Genomic DNA, 24,092 nt, shown 5'->3' with positions numbered 1-24,092 from the left:
TCGATCCCAGGATGCTGGGATCATGACCTGAGCCGAAGGCAGCTGCTTAACCAACTGAGCCACCCAGGCGTCCCTCTTCACAAGCTTTTAAAGAACTCCCTTTACCATTTCATATGACTAGTGGTGATGAATCCCTTTAGCCTTTGTTAGTCTGGAACACTCTTTCTCCTTCAATCCTGAATGATAATGGTGCAGAATACAATATTCTTAGTTGGAAGTTTTTTTTCTTTTTAGTTTCAGTTTTTTCTTCAGCACTTTGACTATATCATGCCAGTCCTATCAGGCCTGCAAAGTTTCCTCTGAAAAATATAAATATCTTATGGGGATTCTTTTGTACATAACAAGTAATTCTCTTGGTGCTTTTAAAATTCCTTGTCCTTGAATTTTAATTATAATGTGTTTTAGTGTGGATCTCTTTTGGTTCCCTGGATCTGGATGTTGGTTTCCTTCTCTAGGTGATGGCAGGTTGTAGCCCCCTTCTGTCCCTACACTGGGAGTGATGTTTTCTATAAGTTCGTTAAGCTTTTGGTGTTCTGTTTTGTTTTTTCCTCCCTTGCTCTGTTTGGGTGAAAGCCAGTACCCTATCTCTGAGTTCAGTGATACTTTCTTCTGCTTCATCTCTTCTGCTGTAAACCCCTCTAAGTGTATCCTTCAGTTTTATGACTTCTCTTTGGTACTTTTCTTTTTCACCTTCTCAGTGTGTTCATCCATTCTTTCACATTTGCTTAGCATCTTTATGGCCATACTTTGAACTCTTTATCAGGTAGATTACTTATCTCTGTTTCATTAAGCTCTTTTTCTGTGGTTTTACCTTTCATTGGTATATTCCTGTTGAATTTTTTTTAACTTTGTGTTAGTTTCTATGCCTTAGATCAAACAGCCACTTCTCCCAGTGTCGAAGTAGATGAACCTTTTCATCTAACTTTGCTCTATCTCCATTTGTTTCTCCAATTTTGTGATTGTTCCAACAGCCTCTTTTTAATAACTCCTCTTGGTAGTTGAGGGTGTGCCAAGACTTGTCACTGTCCCCTTGACTATCTCAGGCCTTAAATTCATGGTGATTAAAAGTTGCTGCCTGAAGGTTTGGTTTCCATAGTATGCAAATATGTACCACCTTATAGGACTGTAAGCAATCTGGGGTGGCCACCAGAGCCACATGATAGGGAGGTGTCCCTCAGACACAGTAGTAAAAACTGGGGCTACAACTGAGTACATAAGTTGCTTTCTGGAATATAGCAGCAAGCTGCAATAAGAAGGAGCACAAAGGTGTTACTGCCCCCACCTACATGGCCTGAGAGCATTGCCATAGGCCTCTAAAAGAGGGCCTGATGGAAGGCCTGCCCTGCAGCAGGCTGAAGCTCCAGGGTAAGTAAATATGCTTATATTTCAGTCTGCTATCTGGAACAGGAAGAGTGAGAACATGAAAAATAGTACCTGCCCTCTGATGTCCCTGGTAAGGTTTATAGTTAATGCTTAGACGTGTGTTCAAGTGGAAGCCTGCCCCTCAGGCTGTAGCCATGATGTTAAACTTAGACCTCCGTCACTTGGAAGACTGAGCTGCTTGGATCTGTTGCCTCTTGCTGTCTTAAGACCTCTTTCTCCATTAGTTTCATTACTGGGCCCCAGACCCAATGGACAGGTGTGCCCTGGCAGCAGTGGCAAAAACCAATGCCCAACAAAAGTATAACCTCCTTTTTGGGATATACCATCAAACTGGGGCAGGTCAGAGGGGGAGTTGAAAGACTCTTGCCATCAGCCATAGGCCCTAGAGCTTTCTTCTTAGGCCAAACCTCCTATACCAGCAGATAGTTGTTTTTCTTAGAAAAAATTCTTCTAAGAACAGCCTTCAGTTGTTACCGTCTCATGGGACTCAGGAATGTAAGTAAGCCCCATGTGTTCCAGAGCCACACAATTAAAGGGCATCCCTGGCCAGCAGCTGTAAACACTAAGTACAAGACACAGGTAAAAAGCTGCCTTCCAGGAGATACTGGTGCTCTGGAGTTCAGCAGAACACCACAAAGATGGCACCCACCAGCCTCCTCCAGGTGATGCATTAAGACTACCAAATGAATCTTTCACATGAAGTCTGCTTTTCAGAGGGCTCCTTCTGTATTGGCCCTGTGGCAGGTGAGTCCATGCAAGCTCTGTAAGAGCTGTTGGTCTGTTCACTGTAGCCCTTTGGGTAGTTGGTGCCCCATAGCCAGATATTTTAGAGGCTAACCTCAAGTGCAAGTCTTAAAAGTTGGTGTACCCTATTTGAGGTATGAACCCTTCTCCTCAAGGGAGAAATTCTGGATTTATAAATTCCCTTCTAATTGTGGGTTGTGTACCTAGAGATGGGTTTATGGCATGATTAGTTCTCGGACTCTCCTACTGCTCTCTTTGGTATGGCCTTTTTCTTGTTTGATACGAAGCAGTGGCTCAGCTAGTCTTCTGGTCTTTTTGAGAGGAAACTGTTACATATATAGTTACAGCTTCATTGTGTCCCTGGGTTGAGGGGAGTTCAGGATCTTCCTACATTACCATCTGGTACTGTCCTCGCTTTAGAATATAGCCTTTAATATTCAGTTAATAATTCCCAATAAGTTTTTAAATATAGTGCAGTCTTTTTGGAGGACAGTGTAGCAGTTACTTAGAATGTGTTTACTCTTTGACCCTGAAATCCACATACTGATTATATAGATATAAAAACAAATGTTCAAAAGGGCACAAGGGCATACTATGGCAGTACTTTACTAAAAGTAAATGAGGGGAAAACAAATTGAATTAAAGAGTCAACAGAGACTTAAAAATTATACATACATGCCAAACCAATACTATATTCCAGATGAGAGAGCTAAAACTATATACTGGCATGGAAAGATCTCTAAGATAAATTGTTATGAAAAAAGAGCAAGATGCAAAATGTATGGTCCTATTAATTTAGATACAGATGAAAAAATACATATGTACACATGTATATAAAACGATTTTCTTTAAAGAGAATAGCAAATGCCTGGGTGTGGGTTACAGAAGGAAATGCTGAAGGACCATGGTCCCTTTTTCTCCTACAAGCTTCTGTAGAGTCTGCATTCATTTTGAGAAAAAGGTGTTTTGCTTATGAATAATAGACTAATATAGGCAAGAGGGGGTTAACATGTAGATTTGCTTTCAGCTTTTTATTTGACATGTACATACTTAACCGATGGCTGTTTTATTTGTATCAATAATGAATTATTACTGTTTATAACTTTATTAAAATAGCTTCTTATGAGTACATTCCTCTCTGAGCTAATCTGCCTGAAATCTCTGAGTCTATGGGATGAAAGCAGTTATACTCTCCTCTCCTTTTATAGCCGAGGAACCTGAAATTCAGGTCAGTCTTTCGCCCAGGTTGCTGAGTATGAGCCAGAGCTGGGCTCTGAAAGCCTATGCTTATAATTAAAGGTTAATACTAGTCAACTAATATTTATAAGAAAGCTAACATGCAGAACTATGTCTGGCACATGGTATCTGATGATAAGTTGCCTCACAAATTTTCACCAAGGACCTGCAGTTTAAGTGGTACCTAGAAAAATGAGACTGTTCAAAACGGCCAACACAGTGAAATAAAGCATAGAGGTTACGGATACAAAAAGAGGATATTGCTTCAGCAGAACATGGCAGCCATCTTCAAAAAACTATAATGTTCTATGGAAATAGACCTAGATTTATCCTATTTGAATTTGAAGAGCTGAACAGGGAGGAAGGAACAGGGTCAGAGGGAGGAAAATTACAGAGAAAAAGATCTTTCTGAGGGAAACTAACATTAGACCTTTTTTAAAATGAGGTGGTCTTCCTCATGAGGGTAGTAAGCTTCCTATGGACTGGAAGATTCAGAGGCTAAATAGCTACTTACCTCAGATGCTATAGTAAAGATTAATGTAGAAGTTTGAATTACAGAAGCTCTAAGATTCCCTCTAAATTTTATAGCTTTTAGATTTTCTTAGAGTTATTTTTTCATCTACCATTTATCATTTACATCTGCAGCAAACCAATAAACATGAAGTTAAGTTTTCTGATACTACAACTTACAACTACTATACATAATCTTACCCATGTTCCTCATAGCATACATATTCGCCTTCCATTCATCTGATGGCAAGAGTTTAAAGCATGCTGGTTTTGGTCACAGAGAAGTAGCTAATGTCCTTTAGTGAAACACCTGTTGCTTCCTTACCTATAGAACCGCCTCCCTGGTAAACCAAGGGGATCGATGAATGCCCTCTCCAGGAGCATCAGTTGGTCGTTCATGATTCTCACTGCAATGGGACTGGGAAAACAAGAAATAAGTAACTATAACCCTTACCATGGAACTGGATTTTAAAATAATACAGGATAAGGCATGGAAAAATGAATTTCTAAAATCAATAGCTTTTAAGAAAATGCAGATTAATGGTAATGCCTCATATGTTAACCATATATGACAACATAGGCATCTTTCTAATATTTACAGTAAGAAAGACCTATTGGTAGTGGTTCATTTGTTTTTCAAGATCACAGAAAGAATAGAAAGACATTTTTAATTCTTTCTAGGAGGAGAGCCCGGCCTCCTGCAGAGGCAGGTTGGGTGTGCTATCAAGTTCTTGATAAGCCATTTAGTGCCACCGAATAAATGCTGAACAGCAAAAAATGAAGGGAAGTTGCTTCATTCTACAAGAAGGATGGGAGGTATTGCATGCCAGGACTCCCCTTTCACACTTGGAATCTGCCAGCTCTCTTTCTGGGGTGCTACATAAGTTCTCTGGCTTTCCTACAATCCAAGGAGCTTTTCATTATATTTCAAGCAAGTGGTTAAGTGAAATGCAACAATTGTATCAATAAAAACATTCTGCATTAGGACAGGGAAGTATTGGGATCATAGTGGAATTCATACTGCAAATGCACTTAAGCCTGTGGAACTATGAATTCCCAGCTCTCCTCCTTGGCTTTTGTCGTGTGGATGAGTTTTTGTCTACTATTTAGAGTAAGGCTTCTCAAACTTCAGTGTGAATAAAAACCATTCTGGAGCATCTTATTAAAGTATGGAATTCGAATTGAGTGGGTCTTGGAAGGCGTTTGATACTCTCATTCTAACAGGCTCCTAGGTAATGCTGATGCTGCTGAATCACAGACCTCAAGAGCAGTGAGGTAGAGCCAAGTGTAAGTGTACATGACTCATTCTAGTAACCACATCTGTTTTCAGAATGATGGAGAGCTTGACATTTGAAACTTACTTATTAAGATTAACTTGTGTAAGTCTTCTGTGAAAATCCGAAGCAGCATCTGAGAAGTTCTTCACAGCAGAAAATAAAGAATCTTTTAAAAATACAAAAGTGGAAGGTCAGTTAGCAAGTGCTGCTTATTTCACATGTTCACTTTCCTGCTGTCCCCATTCCAGGGAGATATGAGTGAATAGTGTTGCGCCTTCCTGCAGATCCATGGAGATTATCAGAAAATATTATAACAAAGAAACTGTATATATATATATTTTATATAAAAGTATATAAAAATTTCATACATATATAAAATAGAAAATGACAATTGTTTCTTCAGGAAATAACTTCCAGGAATCTAGGACATAAATAATTCTTTTAACTCCTAATTTACCAGAAATGCATCATTCATGTATGTACTCATTCAATACATACTATTGGTACATCTGTATGCTAGATACAAGATACAGCTATAGATAGTTATGATTTTGCAATATTATAGACTAAAACAGTGTTAAGCCCTCTTTGTAAGGAGTGCATTTAAGATCTTGTTTAAAGTCTGCCTGTGACAAGCTGACGTATGTGGACACAGAAATAGGGTCAGGTGGTGGTTTTTTTCTGGTCAGGCTCTTCTCTAGTTTACAAAGATTCTAAGTAAAGTGAGAAGGTTCTCAGTGTACTTTTTATTACAATTACCTATTTATTATTTTGTATCTTTTCTAAATTGAACATAAACAGAAATTATTGCTATCCTTTCATTAATCTGTAAAGCAGGGGAGACAATATTCATTTTACAGATAGAGTATTTACTGTTCCAGACACAAGCTGTTAGGTCACACAGCTAGTAAATAGTGCATTCAAAATAAAGAATACAAATCTTTCTTTGTCCTAGATTTCCTTTAAGCTCTAATTAGTATAGTTGTTTTTAAAACCATGTACGAAATAATAATAGGTACTATGGAAGGTACAGAAAAGTATTGAGGAAGGAATTTTAAATTTCCAGTGAACCACAGCAGTCCAGATGGATAAGAAGTAAATTGTGTCCCTGGTATTTAGTAATAGGGGTGAGTGATAACTTTGGCGTAAACAATTTTGGGAGACTAGTAGGAAGACAGTGCACTGTAATGGTAGAAGGAAGTAAGGAACTGGAGACCAGGAGTGCAGATTATATATCCATCCCATCCATCATTCCTTCATTAAAACATTTTTTGAGTGCCTGATTTTGCCTGGCACTTAATGGTGAATTTTGATTGGGAAAGGAGTAGGGCATGTTAGGTAGGAGATAGAAGATTATCAGTGTTTAATCCGGATGGAGTGTCACCAATGAGTTGGAGAGTTTGACAGTTGGGAGGCAGGGGGAAGGCTGGGTATTAAGAGATAGATTGGGCTACTTAACCTGTGTAAAGAGAGTCATTCCATTTTAAGTGTGTGCCCTCTCTTGGTTGGATACCAACTTGAATTGATAAAAAGTAATTCACTAAAAGAAAAATCAGAGCATCTAGGACAAGAACTGGGTCCTGGATAGCCAAAGAACCATGAATGTCCATCTTATGTCTGCAGTTTAATCTTTTTTTTTTTTATTTGCCCCTTCATTACAGAGGTTCTCCAATTACTGATATAAACACAATTTCCTAAATTTTCTTTGCATCATCTTTCTCTAGAACTTAGTACCTACTGCTCATCATAACTTTGAAGGTGACAAATTTGGATGTAGTAATATTCAAAAGCCACTACTGACTACTCTGTACTTACTCTTTGTATTCCCGTAGTACTCTCTGTATACTCCTATCACAACTTGTCCCCGGCCTTTTGGTCTTCTCCCTCACGTGAAATTCTGTGCTCTTTGAGGGCAATGATTATTTTTCACACATCCTTCTATCTCCCAGGAATTAACACAGAACTTGTAGATGGTAGACACTGAATACAAATTTGATAATTTTGGTGTATACTAAGAACATGTACTCCCAGATTAAAAATGGTTAAAATAAAACCCTACTAATAGATAACATTGTTTCTATGTATTAACCAGGTCAGTCACCCACAGCTGTCTTGGAAACACGTTATATTCTTTACTGTTTCATTCCTAAGGAAGCTGACATACACATAGGGGCCAAGTATCTTTCCCAGCATCATGCAGTGATTAAATATTAAAGCCAGGATTTGAATTGAGTAACCACTTTCAGACCCATTTCATCCCTGCTTTGTAAGGGGTACAGTATAAAATAGTAACCACAAAATGGCTACATAAATACGAAACAGTGATTAAAACCATGTAAAAGAAATCCTGCATGTAGACAAATAATATGCAATAATAATGATACTTACAATATGTAGTGGAATAGGTTTTCTCATCTCTGTATTGTAGTATTGTTCTTTTAACAGCAAAAATATTTTTAAAGGCAGCAACATCAGGAAAATATTTATAAACCAATGTCTGTAGCATTAACTTAGCAATATGGATTCATCCTATAGTATCAGATGAAATTACATTCTTTAAAAGTGCTTAGGTTTTTTCCCAGAGGTAAGAATTAAGTGATGCAGGTATATATTCTAGGATCAGAGTGTGCAGTGATGACAAGAGGAGACTGTCTTAAAGCTCTGACTTAAAGATTATAAAATACCCAGCCATTCTTACCAAATGATACTCCGTGGTCTCTCAGTTGTTGGTCATGTTTCTTAGATAAATTGTAGATACTTGATGCATAGTTTTTCAAAGCTTTTGCATAGTCTTCAATATTGAAAGGAATTATTTCAGAGTCTGCAAGCTCATAAACCAGTGCTCCTCGTAACTGAGCCACAGAAAGCTGTTTTTTAAATGTGGGATCATAAAAATTCTCTACTAATTCAAACGTCTCATAAATCGTGTGGTATACCGGGTAGCTGCTGTATTTATCTGTTTTCTGGAAGGGGTGGGGGGGAAGGGGGAGGAAAAAACCAGGTACTAAATACAAACATTAAATATTCAAATTACAGGATTGATATAATAAAAATGATTGCAGGAAAAATACAATCCTGTGGCACCCTGAGTTTTATCACAGTGAAGCAGAATAAACTTAGTATCTAACTAAAACACTATCATGTTTTACCAGTCTAAATTTCACTGTTGTTTTATAATTCATGTAATTTTATTCAAAATACTTCCTGAAAATTGTCTTTATTGTATTTCTGATAACTGAAATTAAGGAGTACATACTCAAACTGTATATTAGCACAGTTTAAAATTATCAATTGATTGAAAACGAAAGGTTCTGGTTGGCTAAGATACATATGTTTAGGAATTTGATATTTAAGTACCTTGTCTCCTTTCCAAACTGTATAACTAAATGCTATTTATCCTTTATTACATAATTATGGTCTACCAGGATAAATTATTACATAGTGGTATTTTAAGTAAATATTTTTTGACTTAGGACTGCCTTTCCTAAATTTAGTTTTTGTCTATCTGCTACTTTGCTATAAGGTTAACATTTTTATTGCTTTTAGTATCACTACAAGGAAATCCCCCATGTCAGTCTCTAATACTCTGCTTTTAATCTACAATGTCTTAAAAACTAGATAACTTTGTTCAGATTGATGCCAGAATAGGTCATCAGTGAATAAGCCTTGAAAAAGTTTAATGAGTATTAGTATACAGACTTGTGCATTTATTTTGGAACTGTTTTTGCTTTCTTCTCTGTTCTCAGTCATCTTCTGGGTAGTCCAGTTTGCAAGGGGTATGTATTCTAGAAAAGCAAGATGTTGGTGTACTGCAGTTATTTCAAAATTACTAAAATCTGTGACTAATCTGCGTTTACTGTTGGAACCTTCACCTTGGTTTATTACATAATTTTTTTTAAGATTTTTAAAATTTATTTATTTGACAGACAAAGATCACAAGCAGGCAGAGAGAGGAGGAGGGGAAGCAGGCTCCCTGCTGAGCAGAGAGCCCAATGTGGGGCTCAATCCCAGGACCCTGGGATCATGACCTGAGCCGAAGGCAGAGGCTTTAACCCACTGAGCCACCCAGGCACCCCGGTTTATTACATAATTTTTACATAATCAAGCAGACATATGGTATATGTTGGCATATCCTACGACTTGCACATCATCAGTATGTTTGAGTGACAGTGGTGTAAAGTAGTCAGTGCAGAACAGAAAAAAGATTCAACTGAAAAATGAGGAACTTGTTTTATTCCCTAGTCAGAAGCCCTGGGCTCAGATGACAGGTAGGAGTGGGTATGTGAAGAGGGGTTACTAACAATAAAGACTCTGTAACCAGTAAAGACTCTGGCATCCCCTGTAACCAAGACAGGTTCTTCACCTGCTTGTTTTCCTCAAGAAAAGATAAGAATGAGGCTTTCCAACAAAACCTACACCAGAAAAGATATGAACTACTTGGTTCTGATAACCAGCTAAGTATCTGGCATTACTTTGTTAACTATTGCTTCACTGAATAATCCTGCAGGGAAGATACACAGAATAACCCAAATTCCTAGTCCATCTACAAAGGGAATAAAGTCAGCCCTTATCCGTGGAATTTTTCCTGGGCCATGTGACCTACTGCCAAAAAACTAGACTTTTTAAAATTCCTAACAAGTTGGTTATGCTGTGTATCCAAAATAATACAATGGCTTACCCTATTCTTAGTGTAACGGGCTCTGCCTGAAGCAATTCCAAGTCTCTGGAAATAAGCTTCAAAATCACTTCCAGATCCCAGTTTGTTGATCCTAATGTAGAAAATAAATATACACAAATGGAGAAATAAATAAAAATTATGAAGTTAAATGGGACAGTGAACCAAGCAAGGAATTGCATAGTATATTTACAGGAATTAGGAAAAGTACTTTACTACAAAAATACTTTACTACATGGAGTTAAACAGTGCCACCAAAGACAGCAACCTAGGAACTATATAGAGTGTTTTTGTTTTGTTTTGTTTGTTTTTAAAGATTTTATTTGACAGTATACAAGCCAGGGGAGCAGTAAGCAGAGGGAGAGGGAGAAGCAGGCTCCCTACCAAGACAGTAGTCTCTAATATTGTCAGTATGTTATGGTATTTATTTAGAGGGAAAAGTAAGATTTCATCATTCCCAGAGAACTATAATCTAGGAAGAAAACTGCCATGAAGGACATCTCAGTGGCTCAGTCAGATGTCTGCCTTTGGCTCAGGTCATGATCCCTGGACCCTTGGATGGAGTTCCACATCCCATCAGGTCCCTGGCTCAGCAGGAGTCTGCTTCTCCCTCTGCCTCTTTTCCCACTTGCTTTCTCTCTCTCTCTCTCTCAAATAAAATCTTAAAAACAAAAACAAAAAACCCTGCCATGTTAAAGTATATTTAAAATAAAGAGAAACAAAAAAATAAGATCATTAAGAATCTAAATGTGACTTATTTAGAAATTTAATTAAAATCGATTTCTTTGCATAAGTAAAGAAAATCACTATACACACGCACACACATATATATACTAACAGAAAAATTCTTAATGGTGAGTAAAGCAGAAAGTAAAATTACATTTGCATTAAGAATGTAACTATACACTCCCAAATTTAGACCCTGGATTTTTTTTTTTTTTTTTTTTTTTTTAAGATTTTTGAGAGGGAGAGAGCACAGAGGGGCAGAGGGAGAATTAGACCTCTTGCTGAGTAAGGCACAGACATAGCTTTATCCCAGGACCCTGGGATCATGACCAGAGCCTAAGGTGGACACTTAACCAATAGAGCTGCCAGGCGACCCCAACCTTAGATGTTTTTCAGACCTTTTTTTCTACTCCAATTAATTTCTTTTTTAAGCATGTGAAACTTTCATAGTGGAAACAGACTTTCACAACCGTTATTTAGAATATGGAATGAAGCTATACACTCTACCATCCTCTACTAGTTTTTAGAAATAGTACTGCAGGAGAAACAAAACAAACAAAAAAATCAAGAAAGCTGCTGTTGTATGAATATGAAGTAAAAAGATTAATACTTAAACAGTCTAAATTGATTACAGGTAAAGACAATCTGGTGGTTATAATGCCCCTTTAGAAGCAAATAATCCTGTTCTTGTACTTCATCATTATCATTTGCAGTTACATGATTTATTAACATATATAACATATTTGAAATTTAATTCAAGAATGCAAAATAGTACCTGATAATGTGGCAAAATAACTTTGACTAAAACTCTGCAAAACTAGACTCTCATAGATTCAAAGACAGCTATTCTGTCCAGTTAGCAAATCGAAGGCTACAAGCAGGATCCTATGGAATTCTCTTTTGTCAAACTGTTGACACATCTAAGAATTGCATGTTTGGAGAAACAAGGGGCAAAGGGGAATTCATAATTTATCCTATGGTAAGAAATACACAAGTAATTTACCTAGGAAAGTTTATATTTTCAGATGAAGGGTCCTTTTCTAACCAGCTTTCATAAAGAGATTTACTCTCAAAACCATCATCTGGGCTAGAGATCTGGAATGAAAAATCGAATACTGTGAATTAGACCCAGGAGCAACTAAATTTATGCCAATAATAAGACCATATGTTATCAGCTTTTAACTATATGGATACATGTCATGTTCTTTATGGAAAAACAAAAGCAAATGGCAGGGAAAAAAATCCAAATTCTTGTTTATTTTTGTTGGCTGCCTAATGGTAATTTTGCCCTATACCTGGGATAAAATCTCCTTCTTTTGGTAAACTTTTTACTAGAGTTCCAGCAAATGTCATCACTATGATTTCTGGGAGCTTAGATCTCTTTTAGTAGTAAGTTACTGGGCCAAACCAGATACAAGATTTACTTTAGTAAATTGCTTTTGTCCATGAAGACCTGTAAAAAGAGGCCTCAGGGCAGGAGATGAGGCTGAAGACACTAAGTTTGAAGTTGGTTTTGTAGGGCAGGTGGGGTAAGGAGGTACTGCCATTTTAGAAAGTCACATTATATTTATTTTTGCAAAGTTGGAATTTGATGGGTTGTAAAAGCTCTGTATAAGCTCAGATTTCTATTTGGAAATTCTAAGATCTTCTGTAAATTGCATGAACCTTTTATACTATCCTCATTAAAAGTATAAACATACTTTTCATTTTTCACTTGAAGCAGGGCAATGTGTGGAAAAATTGCAGACTTGGAAGGCTAACATGTATTTTAAATCCATATTACCACACATACACACCTGTAATTTGTCTGGTTATAGCTCTTTGTTTTAAAAAAAAAAAAAAGTGGGGGGGGAGCATACCCTACTTATGCAGCCTGGAAGCCTTTTAACCTTTTGTGTATTGCTTCCCCCCTTGAAGCCCTAGTTTTCTCACCTTGTGGAAGTGGGAATAATGGTCCCCATCTTAATATCAACATCAGTTCTCTGGTATTTTCTCTGCCCTTATACAGAGTTGGTTGTTGCCTTATTACTGCACATGAAGCCCTAGCTTAAAAACAGTCCCAGCACTCCACAGTCATCCCTCTGCCTGCCAGCAGCACATTGCAGCTGCAGAGATGTTCTATTTCCAGCCAACTCATCGGGTTCTACGCTAATCCATTTCTACCAACTTGCAGTAGCTGAGAATCTGCTCCAACTCCCATATCCTGCTTAGATTGAATTCCCTGAAAAATCCTTTTATTTTCTGGAATCACCATCTCAATCTACCACTAACCAGAACGGTGTCCCTTCAGCCTGGTCTCCCGAGATCATACTTCTGTCTCTAATCAACACATCTTCATAGGTGCTGACCCTCCTCCATTATTTCAACACCTTGCCCCATTTCTTTGATCAGTCAGCTGCCCTTCTCTCTAAGCTCTGCCCTGTCTACAACTCTTATCTTACTCTCATGTTACCAGCATGATGTGACTATGCTAACACATACTAGGAGTTGATAAAATTATAACGATCGGTTCACAGGAGAATACAAAAGTCTTTTTCTACTGGGTTTTGGTGTGGCCATAGTTAAGCATCTGCCTCTTTACAAAGGGGCATAGACCTAAATTTCTCCCTTTTGGCCCTAACATTCTTATGGTTGGTTTTTTGTTTGTTTGTTTGTTTGTTTTAAGAGAGAACACAAGCATGGGGGGAGGGGCAGAGGGAAAGAGAGCATCTCAAGCAGGCTCCATTCTCAACATGGAGCCTGACATGGCTCAATTTCACAACCCTGAAATGATGACCTGAGTCAAAATCAAGAGCCAGACGCTTAACAAGCCACCAAGGCACCCCTAAAATTATTCTTATCCTTGACATCAAAGGCAGGAGCCATCTCTCTAGGACAGCACAAAGCATAAATGCATATGCTGAAAGGGATTTTCTCAGGATTTTCCTTACAGCTTGCTTTTAAAGGAGATGTTTTTATGGGACATTTCCAATAAAAGGATCAAGAACACGAGCTATCCAATTTGTTGCCAGTTGGGATAATGAGAGGATTCCTTTGGGAAAAGGAGTTTTTAGAGACACTAATAGGAAAAAGAACAATAATAAGGGAAAGTAGGAAAATAGTACCTTCAGAAAAGTGACACATGCTTCAAGGAAATATTTCTGTAATTCTACAATGAACTATTTAAATGAAGTACAGAGATGTTAAGGGAATAGGTTATATAACTTTTAGAGCACATTAGGGAGCTCAGAATACTTTTTTATCAATATTTACAAAATTCCTATATGATTATTATTTTTGTTTTGCTGTTAGAGTTGCTACAGCTTAATCTATACACTGACAGTGATCTTTCTAATGGGTAAATATGATAATGTATAACCTTGTTAAAGTTTTTTAATTTCTCCATCACCAGATGTCTGAACTTGGCCTGTTTGTCATGCCCCATTTCTTACCATTTCTCCACCAAAACCTTTCACTTATGTCACACTGAGCCACCCAGAGGTCAGGAAATACTTTTTTCCTATTTTCACATCTGCTTTAGGTATTGTGTTCTGTGCTGAGAATGCCTTCTCTCTCATATCCTTCCATTTTATAGCCCATGCACTAAATATTCTGTAAACCTCTTCTGATGCCTGCCCACCTACCCCAGGATTTCACATTTTCTATTCCATAATTGTTCTCCATTGCTTGTAGAAACCAATATTCTAGTGAAGTATAATTCCTCATTTATGAGTATATATCCTCTCTGGACTACTAAGTATTTGGATTCAGTAACCATGTCTTTTTATTATCTTTGCTGCTAAAATTCACTTTGTTGGGCCTGAACCCAAGGCTTTTTCCAGTTCAGCTCACTGTACTATCAGAATGCCTCTACCACATGACTCTGTATACCTACAACATGACAACAGTGCACACAATTATTAATAGCTACTATTAGAAGAGACTAGCAATACTATTCTTATAGATAGGTCATACAAATACTGTATTAAGGTCTCTTTCCAGTTTAAAAAGCACCACTAATTAAGAAAATAGGTATTATTCACTTACCCATTCATTAGAAAACAAGACAGATTTATTTACCTCTTTTGTCAGTTTATACACCAACTGGTGAAGAAGGGGTGTACAGTCAACTCTGAGAGTATAATTGCCTGGAAAAATAAAACACAGTGTGTTTTAATACTTCCAAATGAAATTCCAATAGAACTCTATTTCTAATTATAAAGAAGATACAGTAGACTTGAAATTGAAGGCATCATTCCCAAGGAATTAGAATAGAGTGGAGGGGCACCTGGGTGGCTCATTGGGTTAAAGCCTCTGCCTTCGGCTCAGGTCATGGTCTCAGGGTCCTGGGATTGAGCCCCACATTGGGCACTGTGCTCAGTAGGGAGCCTGCTTCCTCCTCTCTCCTTGTCTGCCTCTCTGACTACTTGTAATCTCTGTCTATCAAGTAAATAAAATCTTAATAGGGTGGAAATAGTTCTTCAGGAGCAATAAAGTGTACACTTCAAACAGAGGAAGTTATAGGAGGGTTTTGGCTGCTGAGGCAGCAAGTCCCACCATAACCCCTCGCATCATTCTTAGGGTATTTCTTAGGGGGACTCTGGCAAATGAAGTGATAAGTCTATTCCCTTTTTACCCAATTCAACAGTATCAAGACATGAGACTAGAGCGTTTCAGTAATAAGTACGCTCTGACATTTATCTAGACCTCATGAAATGCAAGCCTGTTCCAAGGGAAGTCTGTACTTTGTGCTTGCTTCAAATTGTTGCAGTACATACAGGAAGTATTTCTGTGTGGAATATTCTGTAAAGTATTCTGAAATATTTTAGCCTAATTTTTTTAATATCTCCACAGGAAGACTGTAATTAATACTAGAGTTTTAAGTAGTAATTCAAGATAGGCAAATGGAAAATATACTAAAGAAATTAGGATCAGTAGCTTAGTTATGAATCATACATAGACTCATTTGAATCATGGTTTTCTCTGTGGTAAAGTGGAAAATTAAGGTATCAGTGAGAAATTTGACAGGAAGAAAATAATCTTTGTTTATAAGTTAGTTACAATTTGCACATTCAAAAGATGTTTAATAATCTAAAATAAAATATACCTTCTATAGATGAATCTGAGTTGATATAAGCAACACTTCTTTCCTGGAGTGTTTTTGCATTCTCCTACAGTTGAAGCAAAGTTGTTAGTTAATTCACAATATTTACAACTGTGGGAATGTAAAAAAAAAAAAAAAAAAAAAACAACATCTTAGTATAAAAGTGGTCTACCAATATCTTTATGAATCAAACACCTATGCCTTTGAACATAATTTCTAAGAAAATGCAGAGAACTGGCTGATTAAGAACGTTAATGCAGTTAAAATCGGTAGGAAAAATATTGCATAGCTGCTGTTCATAGCAATAGGAATTGTCACAGAAAAGTGTGGTTCCTTGATTTCTTGGATTAGAATATAGGGTGAGGCTCCCAGACTCTGGGCTCCACTGCAGACCTAATGAACAAGAATTTCTGAAAGTCCTAGAAATCTGTATTTTCTACAAGGTATCCCTGGAAACTCTTGCATACACTGAAGTTTGAGAGATATACTGAGACTGGATACCCAAGTAAAGTAAAAGTGAGGAAATAGAGAATTTCCATTTATCTATTATTAAAAGAGGAAATAAAAGAGAGAAAGTAATTTGGAAAAAACTACAGGGAAAGAAAGACATTAGGATAGTCTCTCTACCTCTCTCCTGCTTCCCCTTGTTTTCGCTCACTCTCACACACACAAAAGATAGAAAACACTGTCACACAGATGGGAATATGCTGAGAGAGCCTCTTACTTCTATCTGGCTTGCTACCTTAGGAACATGCTATAATAGGAGGTGGTCCGAGATAGAAGCACAGAAATACCCTGAACTCAGTTCCTAGACAACAAATCTACATCTACATATACAGCAATTCCTCCTGAAGAATAATGAAAGCTGATTGAACAGCTTCTGCACAAGAAAGCATAGAGGGACCACATATAGAAGGGTAGGAACAGCAGAGACACAGTAACATTGGGAACAACTAACCACAATGTGACAACCTATAGCAGGGAGAGATATGACTGAGGGAACCTTTTGCAGACTTGCCCACCCTAGGTCACAGAAAAACAAAACAGAGTTCAAAGGGAAACTAGACTATTAAGTGAAGGACATTCATTTACTAACCCTAGAAGTCTGCCAAATGAGCTTAACTCCTGGAACTCTTTCCAGGATCAGAGGTACTTGGTCCCCTCACCCACACCAGGTCCAGCTGTTCCACCAAGGTGACCCAAGCACACACCTGGCCTGTGGGTCAACACCCAAGCCCTCCCACCAAAGCAGCCACAACGTGGAGCTCCCCAAAAACCCTGGCCTGAACCTGCTCCCTTTCAGCTGCCCTTCCAGGGGACCATGGTGCAAAGTGCTCTAGGATCCTCTGAACTACTCTTGCTTTAGCTCAAGCTGACCTGACAGGGTGCCTCTGTGCAAAGTGCCACAGCCAGCACCTATCCAGCACCAATCAGCTAGCCAAAGCCACTAAGCACACAGTCTACACAGGGGCATTGTTACATAAGGCCACTTCTTCAAGACTGAGATAGGTGCCTGTTCCACCTAATGTAGAAACACAGAGTCAAACAAAAGTCAAGAGACAGGGAAAGATGTTTCATACAAAGGAACAAGACCTCAGAAAAAGAACTAAATGAAGATAAGCCATCTACCTAAGAAGGAATTCAAAGTAATGGGCATAATGGTGCTCACCAGACTTGAGAGAAGAGTGGATTAATTCATTAAGGACTTCAACAAAGAGAAAGTATAAAAAGGAACCCACCAGAACTGAAAATACAACTGAGAACCCTAGAGGGAATTCCACACAAGAGTAGAGGAAGCAGAAGAACAAATCAGTGAGCTGGAAGACAGTACTGGAAAGCAACCAAGCTGAACACCCAAAAGAAATAGTTTTTTTAAATGAGGACAAGTTAAGGGACCTCTGCAACAACACTAAACATAGTAACTTTTGCATTATAGGGTTCCCAGAAGAAGAAAGAAGGGAGCAGAAAACTTACTTGAAGAAATAACAGAACTTCCCTAATTTGGAGAAGAAAACAGACATCCAGGAACTCCTAAAAAAAGATGAATCAAAGGAGGTCCACACCAAGACAGAATAGTTAAAATGGAAAACTTCTATAATCTTAAAAACACCAAGGAAAAAGCAAACAGTTACATACAAAGGAAACTCAATAAGGCTTTGAGCTGATTTTTCCTCAGAAATTTTGTAGGCCAGGGACGCCTGGGTGGCTCAGTGGGTTAAGCCGCTGCCTTCGGCTCAGGTCATGATCTCAGGGTCCTGAGATCGAGTCCCACATCGGGCTCTCTGCTCAGCAGGGGGCCTGCTTCCCTTCCTCTCTCTCTGCCTGCCTCTCTGCCTGCCTACTTGTGATTTCTCTCTGTCAAATAAATAAATAAAATCTTTAAAAAAAAAAAAAAAGAAATTTTGTAGGCCAGAAGGGAGGCCATAAATCTATTCAGTGTGCTAAAAGGGCACTGGGGGAACATAGCCATGAATACTCCACCCACCAAGTTTACCATTCAGAATTGAGGAAGAGATAGAGTTTCACAGATGAAAAACAGCTAATGAAATTCATCACCACTAAACTGGCCCTGTAAGTGTTAAGGGAATTCCTTAAGTAGAAAAGAAAAGGTCCAACTAGAAAAAAAGTATGAAAGGAAAAAATTTCACTGGTAAAAGCAAACATCTAGTAAAGGTAGTAGATAAATCACAAAGCTAATATGAAGGTTAAAAGAAAACTAATCAACTATATTTAGCATATTAGGCAATACACAAAAAGAGAAAGATACCTAAGTATAACACTAAAGAACACCATCAAACACAAAGGAAGAAGTCAGAAGAAGAACAAAGGAACAGAGAGAACTACAAAAAACACCAGAAAACAATTAACAAAATGGCAATGAGTAGTATCTATGAATGATTACATTAACTATAATGGACCAAGTACTCCAGTCAAAAGACAGAGTAACTGAATGGATAAGTAAACAAAATCTATCTGTGTGCAATCTAAGAGAGACACCTCAGATCAAAAGACACACAGACAAAAAGAGAAGGGAAAGGAAAAAGATATCCATGCAAATGGAAGCAAAAGAGAATTGGAGTACCAATACTTATATCAAACAAAATAGACTTTAAAAGACAAAGACATTATAGAAGAATAAAGGAATCAATCCAACAAGAAGATATAATAATACTAAATAAGCACCTTACATATAAAGCTAATGTTAACAGACATTAAAAGTTAGAAACCAATAGTTATACTCCAAAGGATTTTAAAAGCCCACATCTAGCAATAGATAGATTTTTGGGTCTGGATAATCTATTATTAAAAAGTGGTTTTGAATAAGTCATTAGACCAAATGGCTTTAACAGTTATATGCAGAATATTCCACCCCAAAACAGCAGAACACACATTTCTCTAAAACTGCACAAGAAACTTTCTCCAAATTTGATCTCGGGATATGTGCACAAAACAAATTTCAGTAAGTTTAAGACCAAAATTATCTTAAGCATCTTTTCTAACCACAATGGTATAAGATTAGAAATAAATGACAAAGACCTGGCAAAAACACTAATATGTTGAGGTTACAACAATATGCTACAGGAACTAGATAAAGAACAAAGCCCAAAATTAGTGAAAGGAGAGAAGAAATAATAAAGATCAAAGCAGAAATAAATGAAATGGAAACTTAGAGAAAATACCTATGAAACTGAGAGCCGGTTGTTCAAAAAGATAAACAGCATTGATAAAATATTAGACTCATCAAGAAAAGAGGACTCAGGTAAAAATCAGGGAAAAAAAGTTAAAACTAACACCTCAGGAATACAAATGATTTTAAAATACTATAAAAAAATTATACACCAACAAACTGGACAGTCTAGAAGAAACATAAGATTATAGAAACATACAATCTTCCAAAACTGAATCAGGAAGAAATAGAAAATCTAAGTGGACCAATTACTTGTAACAAAATTGAATCCATAATCAAAAAACTCCCAACAAACAAAAGTCCAGGCCCAGTGGCTTCACAGATGACTTTTACCAAATATTTATGAAGAGTTAATACCTCTCTTTCTCAAACTATTTCAAAACACAGAAGAGGAAATAAAGCTTCCAATTCATTCTATAAAGCGAGCATTACCCCAATAGGCTAATATCCCTGATGAACACAGACTCAGAAATTCCCAACAAAATATTATGAAACCCAATTCAACAATACATTAAAGGACGAATTATCATGATCAAGTGGGATATTTGTTGAACAAACCAAAGCTAACACAGAGAACTGGTGGTTGCCAGAAGGGAGGGCAGTGGAAAGTTGGGCAAAATCGGTGTAGACATTAATAAGTGCAAACTTTCAGTAATAAGTCACGAAGATGCAAAGTACAGCATAGTCAATAATAGAACTTTATATGATGATAGATGGTAACTACACATATTATGGTAGCTGCATAATGTATAAGATGGTCAACCCACAATTTGTACATTAATACAACATTGTCAACTATACTTAAATTTAAGAAAAAATATATTACAATAAAAAAAAATTAAAGCTGTGAGTGGTTACGGGCACAAATGAGGACTGTTCCCCATCTACACTTGCCCACAATGGCTGGATGGCAGTTGCCTGTATTATAGATACAAAGTCAGAGTTTCCACTGCAACACATTTTTAGTAGAAATAAAGAAGATTCCTTAACTATATTTAAAGAAAGTATGCTGTTGAATATTGGAAAGTGTTGAAACTGTCCCTAACCCACATTTATTAAATTACTGCAAAGTATGTTTATTACTTTATATCTTAGATTGTACTTTAAGCTGCTAAATTTAGAGAAACGGGGACATCTATTTATATATTCATGCACTCAAAAGAATTTGCTTTTCTAAAAGGAAATTTGATTTCTCTAAATAGTCTACTTCTAAAATGCATATTCATAATTACCGATGTGATGATAAAACTTTGCAATGTCAACTGAATATAAGGATAAGTGACAGGAGACAAGAAACTGTTTGATTTTACTTCCATACTTATTTCATTCACATTATCATTTAAAGAGGAAATGAGTCAGGAGGAAATTATTTTAAAAACTAGATAACAAGAAGTGTATGACATGCTTTAAAACAATGCTATAAAATCTCAGCTCATAAAAGATAAATTCATGGTGCTGGGGGACTATGTGCTTATATAGTGCACATGTCTTTACAAAATGCATTTCCTTACCTTGTACATTAAAGAACTTAGTTACTCGATAGGAAGGCTAAGGGAAGAAGATGAAAGAAGGGGGCATAGGAGAGACACTTAAAGATAAAGCATTAGGAGGAAGTGTAACATAAAAATCAATCATACCTTTAGAAAAAATAAATATCTAAAATTATAAAGACAATTTACTAAAGTAATTCCATTTACAAAATTATCTTCTACTCAACAATCAAGCATAATCTTTTGTAGAATGGTGAAATATAGCTATGGTTGCAATTTATATGGAATCTACAAGTGTAAAATTACAACCCAAGTACAGTCACCTTAGTTCTCTTAAGCAAGAATATCATAGGTTTTTCCTAAGTAGAACTCCAAGAAAACTTAAAAACTTGAAAATTAACTCCAAGGATCTGTATCCATTTTACATAGGTCAGTCCTCTCGTCAGAAAAGCTTGCTAGTTTTGTTTATTCTCTGAGCTTACAAATTTTACTTATTCACAAAACAAATGCAAATGGAAACCAAAATGCTTTGACAAGAATAAATTTGGTTTTGGCCCAGTAATTTAGAGGTTATTCTGCTTTGCCAAACTAATGTGAAAATAAAAGCAAACTATTTCTCAAATGGGATCTGTGCTTATCCTGAGATACATGTATTTGTTTCCCTGCTGACCAAGAAAATAACAAAAGCCTGTAGTCATATTTACCTCAGCCCATTCTGTGGACCCCAGCAGCCCAAACTCTTCTGCATCCCAGCTGGCAAAAATGATAGTTCTTCTCGGTCTCCAGCCTGCAATCGTTGTTAACATGCATTAATTAGGTACACCTATCTAAAAACAGAGGACAGTTAAGTGAGTCACTTTTTGTCATCACCAACCAAAGAAACATCATTTACCTCCGCTCATGAGTTTTCCGAAACTCTGGACAATTTCTTGCAAAACAGCAGCTCCACTGGTTGGGTCAATAGCTCCAAACACCCAGGAGTCCCGATGACCTCCTAGAATAACATACCTGTCTGGAAAATAATGTGTTCAGAAGAACTACAATTTTTCAATATATTACAAATAGTTGTGATTTAGGTTTTTTTTTTTTTTTTAAGATTTTATTTATTTATTTGTTTACTTGAGAGAGAGACACGGAGAGAGCAAGCATGAGAGGGGGAAGGTCAGAGGAAGAAACAGACCCCCTGCTAGGCAAGGAGCTGGATGCAGACTCTATCCCAGAATTCCAGGATCCTGACCTGAGCTGAACGCAGTCACTCAACCAATTGAGTCACCCAGGCGCCAGCGATTTAAGTTTTTAACTTAAACTTCCTTTTGGTTGAGTTTCCTCCATAGGAAAAAAAATCAACACTATAAGATAGGGGTTTCTTTTAGCATTGTACAATCTTTTTTTTCAAATGTAGCTGTTTCACATCAGAGAAAAAAATCAATCATTGACTGAAGTTTATTTTCTCTTACTCTTGTAATCTTTGTAAAAATGAAGTGTTTAAAAATATTCAGACTCACCAGGTTCCACAGATCCTCTGATCGTTCCAATTACATTGTAAATCCTTGTAATTTTATTGGTGTTATGAACATGCATTCTAACCTTCCTAGGATTTCAAAGGGAATAAATTACTTTATATAAATTATTACATCTAACAGTTTTGTTCCACCATTTTATTATGAAAAATCTCAAAATTACAGATAATTATATAATAGGACAATGAATTCCCATATATCTACAAACTAATTCAATAATCATTAACACTTGTTATGTGCAATGTGTAAATGGCTAATGCATTTTACTCTTAAGTACTTATGCATGCTTAAAGTCAGATTTTAAAAACTGACATATTTTTATTATTCCTCCCTCATAGCTATATTGTTGATATTTAAAGTCCAAAATACTCTTATTCAAAATGTTTTGGGTATTCATTCTAAAATTTTTAAAAACACTGTATACAAAGTGCAAAAATAAGGAAGGCAGCCAGTTATGTCTTAAGGGAAAGATAAGCATTTTTAAATTGTGTCTTTGCATTTACCTTAATGCCTGCTGGTGCAAGATTGTTGAAGCAGAATGTCAGTAATTGTTAAGTAAATAGCTGGCTGAGTACTGCCAAAAAGCAATGGGAAATTTGGGAAGGAAATGGGAATTTGGGAAAGCACCTCCTAAAATGTACCGAACAACTATATAATGAAACTTTCTATCCATCCATCACTGTTGATTCTGATTTGGGCCAGCCTTTTAAATACCCATGAAATACAATTAACCAAATTAAAGGAAAAATATAGTCAGGCTAAAATAGAAAAAAAAAAAAAGTCATTCACATTCTATGAATACAAAATGACATGGGAAAATACTGTCTTATTTTCACAAGGAAACAAAACGAATCTTTATCTATGTGGGAGGCGGGCGGTGGAAGAGAGGACTCCCAGCAGTTTCTAATTTGTGGTTATTTATGAGTGGAAGAACTAAGAGGTGGTCAGAACCTGTACTGATTTTTTCCCCTCTACAAGCATATTGTGCTTCTGAATGCATATTTAAATCGTGTGATATTCAATAAAGTGCCTTTGGAGAAAAACTAATGGTATTTTTTATATTTTAAGACATTAAGGATTTATTTTGCTGAGAGATAAAAATTAATAGCAAAGAAGCAAAAAGATTTCTAGCATATTTCTAAAAATAAGCCTAAGATTTATCAGTAAGAAACCCTGAATCATTGATATTATGTCATTAAATGAATAAAAGAAGAATATTACAAACAAGGAATGAAGAAAAAAATCTATTTTAATCAAAACCTGAAAATAAACATAGATTATCTGTTCAGATCCTCAGAGGAGCTCAACCACATATGCAATACTTCTGTCTTTCTAGTTTCTAGAATTAATGACTCGAAAAGTTTTTAAAAAAGGATCTGTTGGTCCTGTTATCACTTCAAACTCATCATGTTCCAAACAACATGAACTCTATAATGTAAGCTCCACAGGGAAGGAACTTTGTCTGTTTTGTTCACTGCTGAATTCCCAGTATGCAGAATAGTGCCTGGGTTACAGTAAATACTCAATAAATATTTGTAAAATGAATGAATACACTCCAGTTAGGAAAAAGTGAGAAAGGCCTTAGCTCATCTATCAGTTACCTCTGCCTATCACTGTCTTTGACTAGACTATTTCACAACTCCATAGAGATCAAGATTAACTTGTGGAAATTCCACATCCACTGAAATCTGTCTAGTGAATAATGGATTCCTTCAAGGTAGAAGAAGCTAGTTTTCTGCTATTAAGTACTTCCATTTCAG

General features: G+C 36.7%; 1 protein-coding gene across 1 annotated transcript in view; it reads right to left on the bottom strand.

Moving 5' to 3' along the window:
- Positions 1-24,092, bottom strand: part of NAALAD2 (N-acetylated alpha-linked acidic dipeptidase 2) — a 57,167-nt gene that overhangs the window by 11,607 nt on the left and 21,468 nt on the right. The window contains exons 9-18 of the mRNA XM_059412489.1: positions 22,318-22,403; positions 21,705-21,824; positions 21,517-21,599; positions 15,638-15,701; positions 14,611-14,678; positions 11,555-11,646; positions 9,829-9,919; positions 7,849-8,113; positions 5,235-5,316; positions 4,199-4,291 (exon numbers count right to left, since the gene is read on the bottom strand). Coding sequence (XP_059268472.1) covers positions 4,199-4,291; positions 5,235-5,316; positions 7,849-8,113; positions 9,829-9,919; positions 11,555-11,646; positions 14,611-14,678; positions 15,638-15,701; positions 21,517-21,599; positions 21,705-21,824; positions 22,318-22,403 — 1,044 coding nt within the window. The remainder of the gene's footprint in view (positions 1-4,198; positions 4,292-5,234; positions 5,317-7,848; positions 8,114-9,828; positions 9,920-11,554; positions 11,647-14,610; positions 14,679-15,637; positions 15,702-21,516; positions 21,600-21,704; positions 21,825-22,317; positions 22,404-24,092) is intronic.

Source organism: Mustela nigripes, chromosome 1 (assembly GCF_022355385.1).
Source record: "Mustela nigripes isolate SB6536 chromosome 1, MUSNIG.SB6536, whole genome shotgun sequence".
Taxonomy (NCBI): domain Eukaryota; kingdom Metazoa; phylum Chordata; class Mammalia; order Carnivora; family Mustelidae; genus Mustela; species Mustela nigripes.
This window is presented reverse-complemented; position numbering and strand designations above follow the sequence as displayed.